Consider the following 14,934-nt stretch of genomic DNA (forward strand, 5'->3'; position numbering starts at 1 on the left):
CTTATATTTTACTAATTCCTTTGCAAATTATTTTTCTCCTTTACGTATTTATCTTGCTCATTATCCATAATTCAGTCGATTCCAGATAACAGTATGTAAATATGTTTTTATCCTTCTATTATGCTTTGTGCATGTTTTTGAGATCACTTTAAAAGTGAGTCTTTTCTGGTTTACAGGCTGTTGTGGCGGATCAGGCCACTCCTTGGGTCAGCCACTACACTATTATATATAAAGGCGCAGGAAGAAATATGTAGAAAATTAAAGTGTAAAGTATGAAGAAGGGCTTCGACCCAAAACGTCACCTATTCCTCCTGTCCAGAGATGCTGCCTGTCCTGCTGAGTTACTCCAGCTTTTTGTGTCTATATTAGATATAAAGGCTATTGATTCAAGTCTGCCGCTATAGACTGTTTGATCAGAGCTACATTTTATCTGATAGACTGAGAATGGGACCTTCTGAATTACAGTAGGAGTGACAAAGGCAAATTGGGAAACTGTTTTTGTTCCAATGCCTAGAGGGGATGTGGACCAGACTGAGATCAGAAATTTTATTTTATCTTCTTTATATAGCAGGCAGACCACTGAAAATCATTCAGTTCTGTAACAGGACAGTATATCTAGTACTGGGCACATGGCGTATAGAGAGGCATGTATATGGAAGAGGTGCCAGAGGAAGTGGTTGAAGCATGTTCTATAACAACATCTGAAAGATATTTGGACAGATACACGGATAGGAAAGGTTTAGCGGGATATGCGTCAAACACGGGCAAATGGAACTAGTGTAGATTGGCATCTTGGTCAGACTTTACGTGTTAGGCTAAAGGGCCTATTTCCACACTGTTTTATTCTATGGCTGAGTCTGCTTGCCTGTTCTGGGTACATTCTTGCTCATATGGAATCGAATAGACCAGATACTGAATGGCAGCTGCATTCAGTAGCTGTCATCACAAGCTGTGGAAGCCAAGGAATGTCAACAGCTTTGTTGGGAGGGTACCAAGGGCATCTGGAGAGTGGCGGTCAGCCAATGAGAAGGGAAATGCTTACTGTTTCTCTCTCTTCAGATGCTGCCTGCCCTGCTGAGTGTTTTCAGCATTTACATTTTCACTTCTGATTTTATGTTCATGTTGTTGCTGCTTATTGATATCGTGGCATGGCTCACTTTCCAAACTAGAATTCAAATAAAAGGGAGAGGCAGCCTCTGGCCTATTTGGTCCTCCACTGCTGTTTCAGCTGTGGCCCAGAGAGAGAGAACAGGTACTCTGCAGATGACCTACAAGTGCTGATCTGCAGGTCTCATGGTCTTACTATTAGTCTTAATATTAGCAAAGGAGAATGGAATAAGAACAAGAAATTACTTTCATTGCACCTGTATCTCACCGTTATGTGCATATGACAATAAACGTGTGTAGAAAGGAACTGCAGATACTGGTTTATACTGAAGATAGACACAAACATAGTGGGTCAGGCAGCATCTCTGGAGAAAAAGAATGGGTGACGTTTCAGGTCGGGACCCTTCTTCAGACGCTATAAACTCGATTTAACTTGACTTGAAATGCAGGAAATGCTCCACAGGTTAGGCAGCATCTGTGAAGAGAAAACAGTCAATCATTCAGGTTGATGATCGATCCTTCATTACAACCATCTTTCCAATATTTTTTCCATGTTTATTTCAGATGTTCAACATTTACAATATTTTACTTTTGCAAGTAAAACAGTAGAAGCAAGAACAGATTTCACAAAGCACATATTTAATATGCTCTTTTATTCCTAGGCATAGAAGAAAAGCACAATTCTAAGAATAAAATTGACTGACGCAAGCCAGAATATTTTGATTCAAGAACCTGATGGATGGAGACATTTATTCTGCCTCGACAACAAAATGAATTTACTGACCACATGCAGTATTAATCGCCTGGACCATGTCAAATCATCTAACTAACCAGATCATGACATCAAAACCATTTGTTAATTCATAATAAGTAAGAGTTCCAAGTTGTCAAAATGCAGAGGTTCACTTTAGGCCTGCAAAGGCCAAGAGATAATAGGTGGTGTTTGAACAATAGTGTGAACTCACTTCTTATAAAGGGAGCAGCGATTAAGTCAATGCCATCAGTCAAACCAGTCACCCATTTTCATTGGGTTTGTCATACATGTTCAATGTCTGCTCCTTTATGGGCAGTATCTCTGTCAGGCTTATATGTTTGGCCACTCAATAAGAAAGTCCTGAAGTGCGCCATGTTGAGAGTGATCTCCAACATCAGACCCAAGATCTGAAGGCAGTTGCAGCAAACAAGATGTAATGCAGAGAAGTGAACTCTGATAAATTTTGACAATATTGTCTCTCCATATCTTTAGAGAGTGGTGTAGAAGGCTTTTGGCATGTTTGTCTTCATTCGGCAGGGCATTGACTGTACATTTTGACACATTATGTTGCAGTTGTACGGACATAGGTAAGGCCACACTTGGAGTATTGTGTTCAGTTTTGGTCATGCTGCTATCAGAAAGATGCCATTAAGATGGAAAGATTGCAAACATGATTTACAAGTATATTGCCAGCACTCAAAGGTTTGAGTTATAGGGAGAGGTTGGACAAGCTGGTAGGTTTCAGACCAACCACTTGTTGTTTGGATAATTCCCTTATGCCCTTTGCTAATGCATTACTTCACACTTTTCCAGACTGAAATTCAGTTGCCAGTGTAGGCCTATGGTCTAGAATTTCTTCCTCATTATCATGCAATTTAGTTGCCAATTTAGATGCCAATGGAAACTTCTTAATCATGGTCCCTACAATCTGTCCAAGTCATTAATATACATCACTGAAAGTATGGGGCCCTGCTCTGAGCCTTGCAAGACCCCAAAGTATGGAGCAATCTGTTCACTTTACTTTCTCCCAATGAGCCCGTTTTGGGTCAAACTTCCACCTTCCCTTCAAGCCCGCGGGGCTTTACATTCCACAGTGCAGCCCCACAGCTTTACTGATCTGAGACTGTCTTGTGACAAGGCAAGCACTGAGGTGCTGGAATGCCCTGTCTGACTGCCCTGTCACAGCCCATAAGCAAGCCAAGTCAGCCCACATGCATCAGAATGCTACTATTACACTGCTTTTCTTTGTTAATATTGTACAATTTCTGCTTTCAATGGGAATTGCGGTTCTGGTTTTGACAAGTAACATTTCACCAACTTAAATTTAAATTTACTTGCGATATCTGGCCTGCTGTTATTTTGTCATCAGTTCTCTCTTCTCAGGATCTGTTCTTCTCTTCTTCAATCTGCCCGCACCATCTCTCCTCAAACTGTACCCAGCCCAATCTCCTTACTCTTTCCAAAATCCTTGAATGTAATGTAGCCTTTCAAACACATGTTCATTTTTTTTTTCCTTTTCCCCTTCCTTCTGCACCAGTCTGCAGTCTGAAGTGGCTCCAAACATAGTCACCAATGACACCCTCTGTGACTATATTAAATCAACTTTCCTGACCCTTTGACACCTGTCAGATCTTGTTCAATGAAATATCTCTGCTGTCCATGGGTGTTAAAAACTAGAACGTTTGGACGCTCAATCATCTATAATGCAAGCATAAAACATGGATTAAAGTTAGCCCTGTGCAGGATTCTGAATATTCAACACCAACAATCAACCATAGTATAGATCTGTGCTCCATAAACCATTTTTGGAGGTGTTGGTGTCCTTCCTCATGAAATGAATCTCAGACCTTGATCAAATGTAAATTTCCATTCTTGTTGTCCCAAAAATATGGACTTTGAAAAAAATATCCCTGATACAGTCTAATCAGTTCAGCTAAAAAAATAATGGAGAGCCAAAAATGTTTAATTGCCATATGTATGGACAACGGAACAACAAAATTCTGATTTGCTGCAGTTTACCAGGCCCATAAATCCATTATCACCCAGGTAGTACATAATAATCAAAAATACAACAATTAATAAACTAATAATAAATGAATGGCAAGAGTTTAATCACAATCTCAATCCTGAGCAATCCAATCACAGTATCTGGAGAGTAATCTAATCAAAGTTCTGAGTAATCAAATCATTGTCTCAGTCCTGTAAATCCATTGTCCTCAGTCCAAATCACGGTCAGAATCCTGAGTAAATGATTGTTATCCCTATCCTTAGTAACCAAAGTACAATCTCAATCTGAGAAACACATTCAATTCCTGAGTAACCCAATCACGGTGTCATGTCTGTAACCAAGATCAAATTTATGAATCTGAAGATCCAAGCATCTGTAGCCTCTTGTGTCTCCAAGTGTAATCCAATCATAGTTTCATTCCCGAGAAAAAAAGTCTCAAAAATGGGTAACCCAATCATAGTCCCAAACCTGTAGTTTAATCACGATTTCAATCTGAGTAACCCAATCACAGTCTCATCCCATGTAATCCATTCTGCTTCAATCCTGAGTAGTCCAATTACAGTTTCAATCCTGAATAACCTAATCACAGTCTAATTCTGAGTAAGACTGGAGGTGGCAAATGTTGTGCCTCTATTCAAGAAGGGCTGCTGGGGAAAGCCTGGGAACGACAAGCCAATGAGCCTAACATCAGTAGTTAGAAAATTACTAGAGAGTATTCTGAGGGATAAAATATATATACATTTAGATGGACAAAGGCTGATTATAGATAGCATGATTTTGTACATGGGAAATCGTGTCTCATGAATTTGATTGAGTTTTTTGAAGATGTGACCAAGAAGTTTAATGAAGGTAAAGCTGTAGATGTATATATGGATTTCAGTAAGGCATTTGACAATGTTCCGCATGGTAGGCTGCTCTGGAAGGTTAGATCACATGGGATCCAAGGAGAGATAGCTGAGTGGATAGAAAATCGGCTTCAATAGACAATAGACAATAGGTACAGGAGTAGGCCATTTGGCCCTTCGAGCTAGCACCACCATTCAATGTGATCATGGCTGATCATTCTCAATCAGTACCCTGTTACTGCCTTCTCCCCATACCCCCTGACTCCGCTATCCTTAAGAGCTCTATCTAACTCTCTCTTGAATGCATTCAGAGAATTGGCCTCCACTGCCTTCTGAGGCAGAGAATTCCACAGATTTACAACTCTGACTGAAAAAGTTTTTCCTCATCTCCGTTCTAAATGGCCTACCCCTTATCCTTAAACTGTGGCCCCTGGTTCTGGACTCCCCCAACATTGGGAACATGTTTCCTGCCTCTAACGTGTCCAACCCCTTAATAATCTTATATGTTTCGATAAGATCTCCTCTCATCCTTCTAAATTCCAGTGTATACAAGCTTAGTCGCTCTAGTCTTTCAACATATGACACTCAGGGATGGTGGAAGGTTGTTTTTTGGACTGGAGGTCTGTGACTAGTGGTGTGCCTCAGGTTCGGTGCTGGGCCCATTGTTGTTTGTAATCTATATCAATAATTTGGATGAGAACATACAAGGTGTGATTAGCAAGTTTGCAGATGTGATATTGTAGATAGTGAAGATAGTTGTCAAACTTTGCAGTAGGATTTTAATCGGTTGGACAGGTGGGTTGAGGAATGGTTGATGGAATTTAATACAGAGAAATGTGAGGTCTTGCATTTTGGGAAGTCTAACAAGGGCATGACCTGCAGAGTGAATGGTAGGGCACTGGGGAATGTTGTAGAACAGAGTGATCTAGATGTGCAGGTACATAGTTCCTTGCAAGTGGCATCACAGGGAGACAGGATGGTCAAAAAGGCATTTGTCACATTGGACTTCCTCAGTCAGAGTATTGAGTATAGAAGTTGGGAGGTCATGTTACAGTTGTATAAGACATTGGTGAGGACACATTTAGAGTTCTATGTACAGTTTGGACACCATGTTATAGGAAAGATGTTGTCAAGCAGGAAAGGATGCAGAGAACATTTATAAGGATGTTTCCAAGACTCGAAGGCCTGAGCTATATGGAGAGGTTGAGCAAGCTAGGACTTTTTCTGTGGAGCGCAGGAGGATGAGGGGTGATCTTAGAGAGGTGTACAAAATCATGAGGGGAAGAGATTGGGTAAATGCACAAAGTCTTTTGCTCAGAGTAGGGGAATCGAGAACCAGAGGACATAGGTTTAAGGTGAGGTGGGAAAGATTTTAATAGGAACCTGTGAGGTAACTTTTTTACACAAAGGGTGTGATGAGGTAGTTGAGGCAGGTACTATCATAACATTTATGAGACTTTTGAACTGGTAGGATGTTAAATGGGCTATGGACCAAGCAAAGGCAGGTGAGACTATTGTAGATCGAGCATGTTGGCCAGCATGGGCAAGTTGGACCACATTGTTTGACTCTATGACTCTATTTGTGATCAGAGAGTGGTAGATGCCTGGAACGCAATGTGGGGAGGTGGGCAGACGCAGATACTGTACGATAGCAATGTTTGTGAGGCGTTTATACAGAAACACGAACAGGCAGGGAATAGAGGGATATGGATCAATGTGAAGGCTGCAGATTGGCATCATGGTTGGCACAGGCATGGTGGACCAAAGAACCTATTACTGTGGCTTAATGTGCTAGGTTCTATGATTGGGAAGAAAATATACCATCTATTTGTTACATATATCCGGGTACAGTCAGTATTTCCTTTGTAAATTAAAAAAAACCAATTACATTCAAAATCTTTATTATGACCTTCCTGGTGTCCTGAAACCAGAATTCCAGCTAAATATTTGCAGCTTCCTCATAGTTTCACTAATGAGCTTGATTAGAAAAAACGGCAGCAGTTTGACGATTTTCTTAACTCAATCCATGGGCAGGCCCAGGTTTTAAGTGTTTCTTCAGTATAATATTTTTAAATCTGCCCCAACAAATGCTGAACATTAAATTTTGCTGAAGCTAATCTGTGAAGCTAAAGTTTCCAGGCTTTTTGCACCAGTTTCACTGTGTCACAGTGTGACGCGCTGCAAAAAAACCTGACGTAATCTTTCTGAATATAGCCTGTAACAACTCAGATGAAAGCATCCCTTGAATTTGCACCATTAATTTTAGCTGCTGGCTCCTAAACTCTTAGCTATAATGAATAATTGGATTCAAAACAGCTTTACAGGTCCCTCTGTAATCATTAAAAACATCATTAAATGTCATTTTTAAAGATTATACTGTGAGCAAGTAAAGAACCACAAGGGGATATGCGGAAAATTTATGAATGATTTGCTCCTCGTTTACCATCTTGTTAGCTACAAAAATATTCGTGATTTCCAATTTCAAGCTATTTATTATTCTAATTATTCATCACGCTGAAGATGCCCGTTGCCAAAATGCCATCAAATTATTCCCACTCCCCTGCTCCTTTCCCCATAGTCCTCTTCATTTTCCTTGCTGGGTACAAGCAGCTGAGGCACACAGCGAAGAAGTCTTTAAGGAGAAGTGAGCATACAGGGAGGAAATGATGTGGATAAACGTCAATGAGTGGAGACTCCTCTGGAGCATCAACTCCTGGGTGTACCTGTTGGGCTGCAGTGGTGTAAATGTGATCCAAGAACACAAACTGCTGCATTAATTAAGACTGGGTAGGGTGAGCCCAGAAACAAAGCCACAAGTCGCTCTGTTCACTAGGTGGGAGTGAAGATTTTCTGGACCTGCAATGGGCTGAGGACAAATGATATTTGATGCTCCATAGATAGACACAAAATGCTGGAGTAACTCAGCATGTCAGGCAGCATTTCTGGAGAAAAGGAAAAGGGGGCGTTTCGGGACGAAACTCTTCTTCGGACTGAGAGTCGGGCGAGAAGGAAACCATATGTATGAAAATGTGCAGAACAAATCAGATCCATGACCAAGGAAAGGTGGAGCACACAATAGTCCATTGTTGACTGTGGAAGAGGTTATAATGAACCTCTGGATGTGAACAGTGGAACTGACAGGATAATTAGGGACCGAGAGAGAGAGGGAATGCAGGGATTACTTGAGATTAGAAATCTCAAGAAATCATAGTTATACCACTGGGTTGAAAGCTGCTCAAGCAAAATATGAAGGGCGGTTCCTCCAATTTGTGTGTGGCCTCGCTCTGACAGTGAAGGAGGCTCAGGACAGAATGGTCAGTATAACTTTTGATGCTCCATACCTTGCGGTCTTGACAGCTGCGATGCATTGGTTATTTTTCCCCACCAATCCACCCTCCCTCCCCCCACCATCGGCTGCATCAGACTGTGTTTCGCTGCTGAATGGCTCTGTCTTTGGTGTTTGGGAATCTTGTAAACACTTTCTCCAAGAGGCCCACAATGTTGTCAATTGCAGTCAAAGCTAATCATGTGCAGAATCTAATATAAAAAAGTATCATAAAAGCTTCCTGATGAAATCACAGATAATGGTTATTGCTGACAAATAAAAATTAGTTCTATGCCTCTGCCTTTGTTAAAGCATCTTTTGTACATTACGAAAATAAAAACAACTTCCGTTCTTGTTTCCATGTTGAATTCACATAGTTCAACTTTACGCAATAAATGATCTGTAACTGGATTGAATTAGAGGGATTATTTTAGTCGGGATGTGTGTTTTTATCCCTCCACATTTCCCCCCCTCTCCACCTCCATCCCCGCAATCTAACTTACAGATAGGAAAGATTTGGGAGGATTTGGGCCAGGATTAGGCAGGCAGGACTAGTTCGGTTAGGCAACTTGGTCAGCATTGGTGAGTTGGGCCAAAGGGCTTTTTTTCTGCGCTCTATAGTTCAATGACTCCATCAGGGTGGCATAGTGGCGCACCGTAGAGTTGCTGCTTTACAACACCAGAGAACCGGTTGGATCCTGACAATGGATGCAGTCCGTACAGAGTTTGTATGTTCTCCCCGTGACCGCGTGGCTTTTCTCCGGGTGCTCCGGTTTCCTCCCATACTACAAAGACATATAGGATTGTAGCTTCATTGGCTTGGGGTAAAATTGTAAATTTGTCCTACTGTGTAGGATAGTGATAGTGTGCGGACTGGTCGGCGTGGACTCGGAGGGCCGAAGGGCCTGTTTCCACGCTGTATCTCTAAAGGATTATTAAGGGGTTGGACACGTTAGAGGCAGGAAACATGTTCCCAATGTTGGGGGAGTCCAGAACAAGGGGCCACAGTTTAAGAATAAGGGGTAGACCATTTAGAACTGAGATGAGGAAAAACCTTTTCAGTCAGAGAGTTGTGAATCTGTGGAATTCTCTGCCTCAGAAGGGAGTGGAGGCCAATTCTCTGAATGCATTCAAGAGAGAGCTAGATAGAGCTCTTAAGGATAGCAGAGTCAGGGGGTATGGGGAGAAGGCAGGAACGGGGTACTGATTGAGAATGATCAGCCATGATCACATTGAATGGCGGTGCTGGCTCGAAGGGCAGAATGGCCTCCTCCTGCACCTATTGTCTATTGTCTATCGACTGCAACCCGCAGGGGTTCTCAGAATCCTCCAAATCAGACTTCTTGGAAATCCCCTGAGTTTAATCGCTCTATCTTTGGCAGTTGTGTCTTCGGTTACATAAGCTCTGGAATCCCCCCTCTTCACACCTCCCCCCTCCTTGAATCCGACCTCTCTGACCATGCTTTTGGCGACTTTCCCCCAGTCTCCCATTTGTTGGAGGTCAACTCGACTGAAGCACATCGGGATGCTGTCCTGTTATGTAAAACACCACATGGCTTGCTGTTGGGGTTTTTTTTTGTCGGTCCAGGCACCTTGTGTTTTAAGTGGAGGCGATGTAATTCAAAAACACGTAAATTAAACATATGTGCAACTCCGCAGCCAGCAGTGATTTTTGAGTGCGTTATCCCAGCACGCAAACCTAGTTTTCGTATTAAAGGAACAGCAAAAACGCATGAATCAAACACGCGTTAAACGCGAGGTGCCTGCATTGTGCTCCTCGCTTCCACTCCCTTTGGCAACAGAATGCTGCCCATTGCTGACTGCTGGGTCCCACAGAATCCAGTGCTTGCTTTGAGCTTTGCCTGCCGTTCAGCAGCTCTGGAAGGATGTTTGCTGGCACTCATTACATTTTCCACTCCAGCTGCCCCGTGGATTCTCCAGCTGCGGTTAGTGGTGAGCTGTGGGCAGGCTATTTTATTTTTCCACTGCAGAAACCTCTCCACTGGGAATTAGGGGGGCGAGATTGCTCCGGGCTTGTAACATCTGGCAGAGAGAGGTCATTTTTCATGCCAGCAGTTTAATACAGGATGCAAGCCCGGGTCTCGATGGAGAGGGGAGGGCTGGAATTGTTTTTGATTTATGTACCACCCAGTTTCACGCACCATCCCCTGACACAGTGCAGTAAAATTACACACCAAATTCTCTCTTTTAATAGACAATAGACAATAGGTGCAGGAGTAGGCCATTCAGCCCTTCGAGCCAGCACCGCCATTCAATGCGATCATGGCTGATCACTCTCAATCAGTACCCCGTTCCTGCCTTCTCCCCATACCCCCTCACTCCGCTATCCTTAAGAGCTCTATCCAGCTCTCTCTTGAAAGCATCCAACGAACTGGCCTCCACTGCCTTCTGAGGCAGAGAATTCCACACCTTCACCACCTTTGTATTTAATGGAAGGGAGATCAGCCCCAAACAAAGTTGGTGCCTTCCAAGTTTGAACTGTTATTTTTAAGGATTAAAATGCCCTGATATGAGCCAAAGGACATTCCAAGATCTTTAACTATCTATCACTGCCTAGGCTGAAATTCATTTAGCCTCTCCCTCTTGATATCTTAATTTGATAACTCAGCTGGCCAATGCCATGCCTGGTGTGGAGCATAGATTGGCAGGCCAATTAGGACCCTGGTTTCAGTTCTCTGTTGATCTCAGGTGGGTCACTTGGTATGGCCCCTTGAGTTCAAGAGCTTAGCCTAGGGCTGGAGGTGGGGACAAAGTGTCTCCTGCAGGAAGAGACGTATACAAGAGCGATCAAGAATTATCAGGCTCCACAGTGAAACCCATGGGCCAATTCACACAAGTTCTGTTCAATAAATAGCAACTGGGTCAGGCAGCATCTGTGGAGGGAAATGGACAGTTGACATTTCGGAGATAGACACAAAATGCTGGAGTAACTCAGCGGGTCAGGCAGCATCTCTGGAGAAAGGGAATAAGTGACGTTTCCAGTTGAGACCCTTCTTCAGACATATAAACACGTAAATTAAACATATATACGACTACGCTGCCTATTCCTTTTTTTCCAGAGATGCTGCCAGACCCACTCCAGCATTTTGTGCCTATTCTTGAATGGGACCTGATGACACATCCCCTGCCTCTTGCATGTTTTTTCATTGCCATTCACTGATGTCAGTGGAAAAACTTGACACAATTAGAAACTTAGGAACACAGTGGCGATCATTTTGACCTCAACCTTACCCGACAATGCGCCGAAACGACACCCGTTCCGTCTCTCCAGAGATGCTGCCTGTCCCGCTGAATTACTCCAGCCTCCTGTGGCTATCAACTGCACACAAGTTAAGTCAAGTTTATTGTCATATGCACGAACATGGTGAGGTGCAGGTACAATGAAAATCACAGGCACGTAGACTTTGACAACACACTAAAATACATAAATTCTACATAAATTCTACAAACCAGCGAAAGAAAAAGAGTGCAAAAAAAACCCCAAGATATTAGTGCAATATACGATTAGAAAACAAGTCCATGACCTTGCAGGAGATGGCGGCCCACAGTATTTTGTTACTGAGATAGGATTTGGGTTGTGGTGGTCAGCTCAGGAATCTGATGGTTGTGGGCCACCATGTCAGCCATGGGTTAAAGGGAGGGGCAGCGTTTCCCTCAAGCTTTAGCTTGGTCCAAGTAGTTATAATTTTTGTTCCGAGTCCAAAGGCTGTGGCTTTAAGTCTCACTCCAAAGACGAGCAATGAGGTGCAGGTTGATGATGCCTGAGGGACTGAAGGAGTGCTGCACTGCTACAGATATCTTCTTTTTGAGGAAACATTAAACAATGGCCTGGGGAAATGATGTCAATTTGGTAATGATATTTACATGGTACATTTTTGACCACCTGCCCTAAGGGTTGGTGTCAAACGCTATTTGCCCTCAATGCTCAATGAATATATAGATTATTGGAGGTAACATCAGGCAACATCTTTGGAGGAAGGAATAGAATTCATTTTTCAGGTCAATGACCTTTCATCAAATTGAAATTTGACATATTAACTCCTTTACACACATCATAGATGCTGCCTGACCTGCTTTGTACTTCCAATTTCAATTGTTATATAAGATTTCCACTTTCTGCAGCATTCCACTTTTGAATTGCTTGTTCTCCTGACTTGGTGCCTTAGCTTCGAACATAACTCTCTCCCGTCTAACACTGTGGGCTTGGTGGTGGCTGGTGAGACCATTGTGGCAGCCACAGTCTCTGCCACAGGAGTTGAGTCGGCCAAGTAGGTGGGCATGTTGAATGAAATAACCTGGGCAGAGCAACACAGAGGGCGTTTGTGAATGGATCATCTGCTTCTCCCTCACCTTTAGATTTGCGGTCAGGCATGGCCTTGTAATGTCAGTGGCCAATCAAACAGGGGTTGCTAAGGAGACACAAGGAACTGCAGATGTTGGAATCTTGAGCAAAACACCAAATACTGGAGGAACTCTGCAGGTCAGGCTACAACTGTAGAGGAAATGGACATTCAACATTTTGGATAGGGACCCTTCTTCAGACTGATGGTGATAGAGGGAGAAACCTGGAAAAGAGAGGCGTGGGTGGGACAAAGCCTGGTAAGAGATACGTAAGTGGATAGTCACAAAAAGCTGAGTAACTCAGCTGGTCAGGCAGCATCTCTGGAGAAAAGGAATGGGTTATGGCGAGTCCGGAAACTTGTTGGTTGTAGAAGAAGTTTATTGCGGCAGCAATATTCGAATACAAAGGTTAAACACAAGGTAAAGGACAACCATCAAAAACTCACTGTCTTCTTCGAAGACTTCTCTGAACTGAACCTTTTCGGGCGCCAAAAGCGCACATGACAACGCTGTCCAATCAGCGATGTCGCTCTCTGGACCAATCCCTACGGTCGCGCTCACACGTGACCTTGCTGGCCAATCTGAGGGTTCGACGACCCGGACCATTCTCTATGGTCGCTACATGACCCCCCCCCCAGAACCCGAGGTACGGAACCTAGCAGGGAGCCGGATTTCGCGACCATAACGAGTAAGGAGAGGGGCAGCCTGAACCACAGGAGCAGGGGATTCCGGACTTGGAGGAACTGCCAGAACGGGGGGTCCTGGACTGAGCGGAACTGACGGAGGCCGGCCTCTCCTAGGGGTTTGGCCGACCAGGACTGGTTGATCCGGATCCAAGTGTGCAGGTTTAAGCCGGGACACCGAGACGAGCTCATTCCTGCCGCACACGTCTAAGGTGAAGGTAGCCGTCCCCTGACGCAAAACCCGGAACGGCCCTTGATAGACCCTCTGCAACGGGGCACGATGGGAATCTTTTTGCAAAAACACAAACTCACAGTCCTTCAGGGAAGGCGGTTCATGTACCATGGGACACCCATGACGTGAAGTCGGAACTGGAGCCAGGGAACCCACCCGTGCCCGGAGCGATGCTAAGACTGATGGGACTGGAGGCTGCTGGCCTGAGGGGTCCGGAAACAAATCCCCGGGTACTCAAAGTGGCGAGCCATATACTAGCTCCGCGGACGACGCACCGAGATCTTGCTTAGGAGCAGTCCGGATGCCCAGAAGGACCCAGGGGAGTTGGTCTAACCAGTCCGGGCCTTCAAGCCTTGCACTGAGGGACGCCTTGAGTTGACGGTGGAACCTTTCTACAAGTCCATTTGCCTGGGGGTGGTATGCAGTAGTGGGTTGTAACTTGGAACCGTACAGTTCTGCGAGCGCGGCCCAGAGGGACGAAGTGAACTGCGGCCCCCTGTCAGTGGTAATAACTGCCGGGACCCCGAAACGTGCTACCCAATGGAGGGCCAAAGTCCTGGCACAAGAGGCTGCCGAGATATCAGACAATGGGAAAGCCTCTGGCCACCGGGTGAACCGATCCACCACCGTGAGGAGGTGGGTGTGGCCCCGGGAGGAAGGCAAAGGCCCGACTAAATCCACGTGGATGTGGAAAAAACGAACTGCTGGGACCTCGAACTCCTGTACGGGGGGCTGGACATGGCGCTGGACTTTAGCGGTCTGACAGGGAACACAGGAACGTGCCCAACCCGCTACCTGTTTCCGTAGGCCATGCCAGACAAACCGAGCTGCTACTAAAGCAGAGGTGGAGCGGATGGACGGGTGCGCCAGCCCGTGAATGGCATCAAAAACCCGGCACTGAAGGGAGGGCGGTACTACCGGCCTGGGACGGGGAAGGGAAACATCACACCAGACTTTTGTGCCTTCCGACCCGCAGGCTACCTGAGCCAACTTCAAACCCGAAGTGGTGGACTGGTATGCCGAGGCGGTATCCGCTAGAAGCTGTGCCTCCGCAAGCTCCTGGGGATCCACCTCGCAGTCCACCGCCGAAATAGGGGAAAAAGCAGGTCTAGACAGGGCGTCAGCAACGGCATTAAGCTTACCCGCGACATGACGGACATCGGTGGTAAATTCGGAGATGGCAGTCAGGTGCCGCTGCTGGCGGGCCGACCATGGGTCAGACAATTTGAAAAATGCAAATGTTAATGGTTTGTGGTCCGTAAAGGCCACAAATGGGCGGCCCTCAAGGAAGTACCTGAAATGACGAACAGCTAAATAGAGGGCCAGAAGCTTTCGGTCAAATGCGCTATACTTCAGCTCAGCCAAATTTAGTTGCCGGCTGTAAAACGCCAAGGGCTGCCAACGGCCACCGACCTGCTGCTCCAAGACCCCGCCCACCGCCACGTCAGAGGCGTCAACCGTCAGGGCCATGGGGGCGGGGGGGCTCGGGTGGACCAACATGGTGGCGTCTGCCAAGGCTGCCTTAGCTGCTGTAAAAGTCGACTCTGCGGCCGGGGACCATATCAACTCTACCGGTTTTCCCGCAAGGCACTGGAAGAGCGGGCGCATGACCCGCGCA

The 14,934-nt window shown here is 45.1% G+C and overlaps 1 protein-coding gene across 1 annotated transcript in view; it reads left to right on the forward strand.

Moving 5' to 3' along the window:
* aig1 (androgen-induced 1 (H. sapiens)) overlaps window positions 1-8,648 on the forward strand; it is a 140,536-nt gene extending 131,888 nt beyond the window's left edge. Inside the window, exon 6 of the mRNA XM_078405466.1 lies at window positions 1,770-8,648. Within this exon, the coding sequence (XP_078261592.1) occupies window positions 1,770-1,810 (41 nt within the window). The 3' untranslated portion in view covers window positions 1,811-8,648. The remainder of the gene's footprint in view (window positions 1-1,769) is intronic.
* The last annotated feature ends 6,286 nt before the right edge of the window (window positions 8,649-14,934 follow it).

Source organism: Rhinoraja longicauda, chromosome 9 (assembly GCF_053455715.1).
Source record: "Rhinoraja longicauda isolate Sanriku21f chromosome 9, sRhiLon1.1, whole genome shotgun sequence".
NCBI classification, from domain to species: domain Eukaryota; kingdom Metazoa; phylum Chordata; class Chondrichthyes; order Rajiformes; family Arhynchobatidae; genus Rhinoraja; species Rhinoraja longicauda.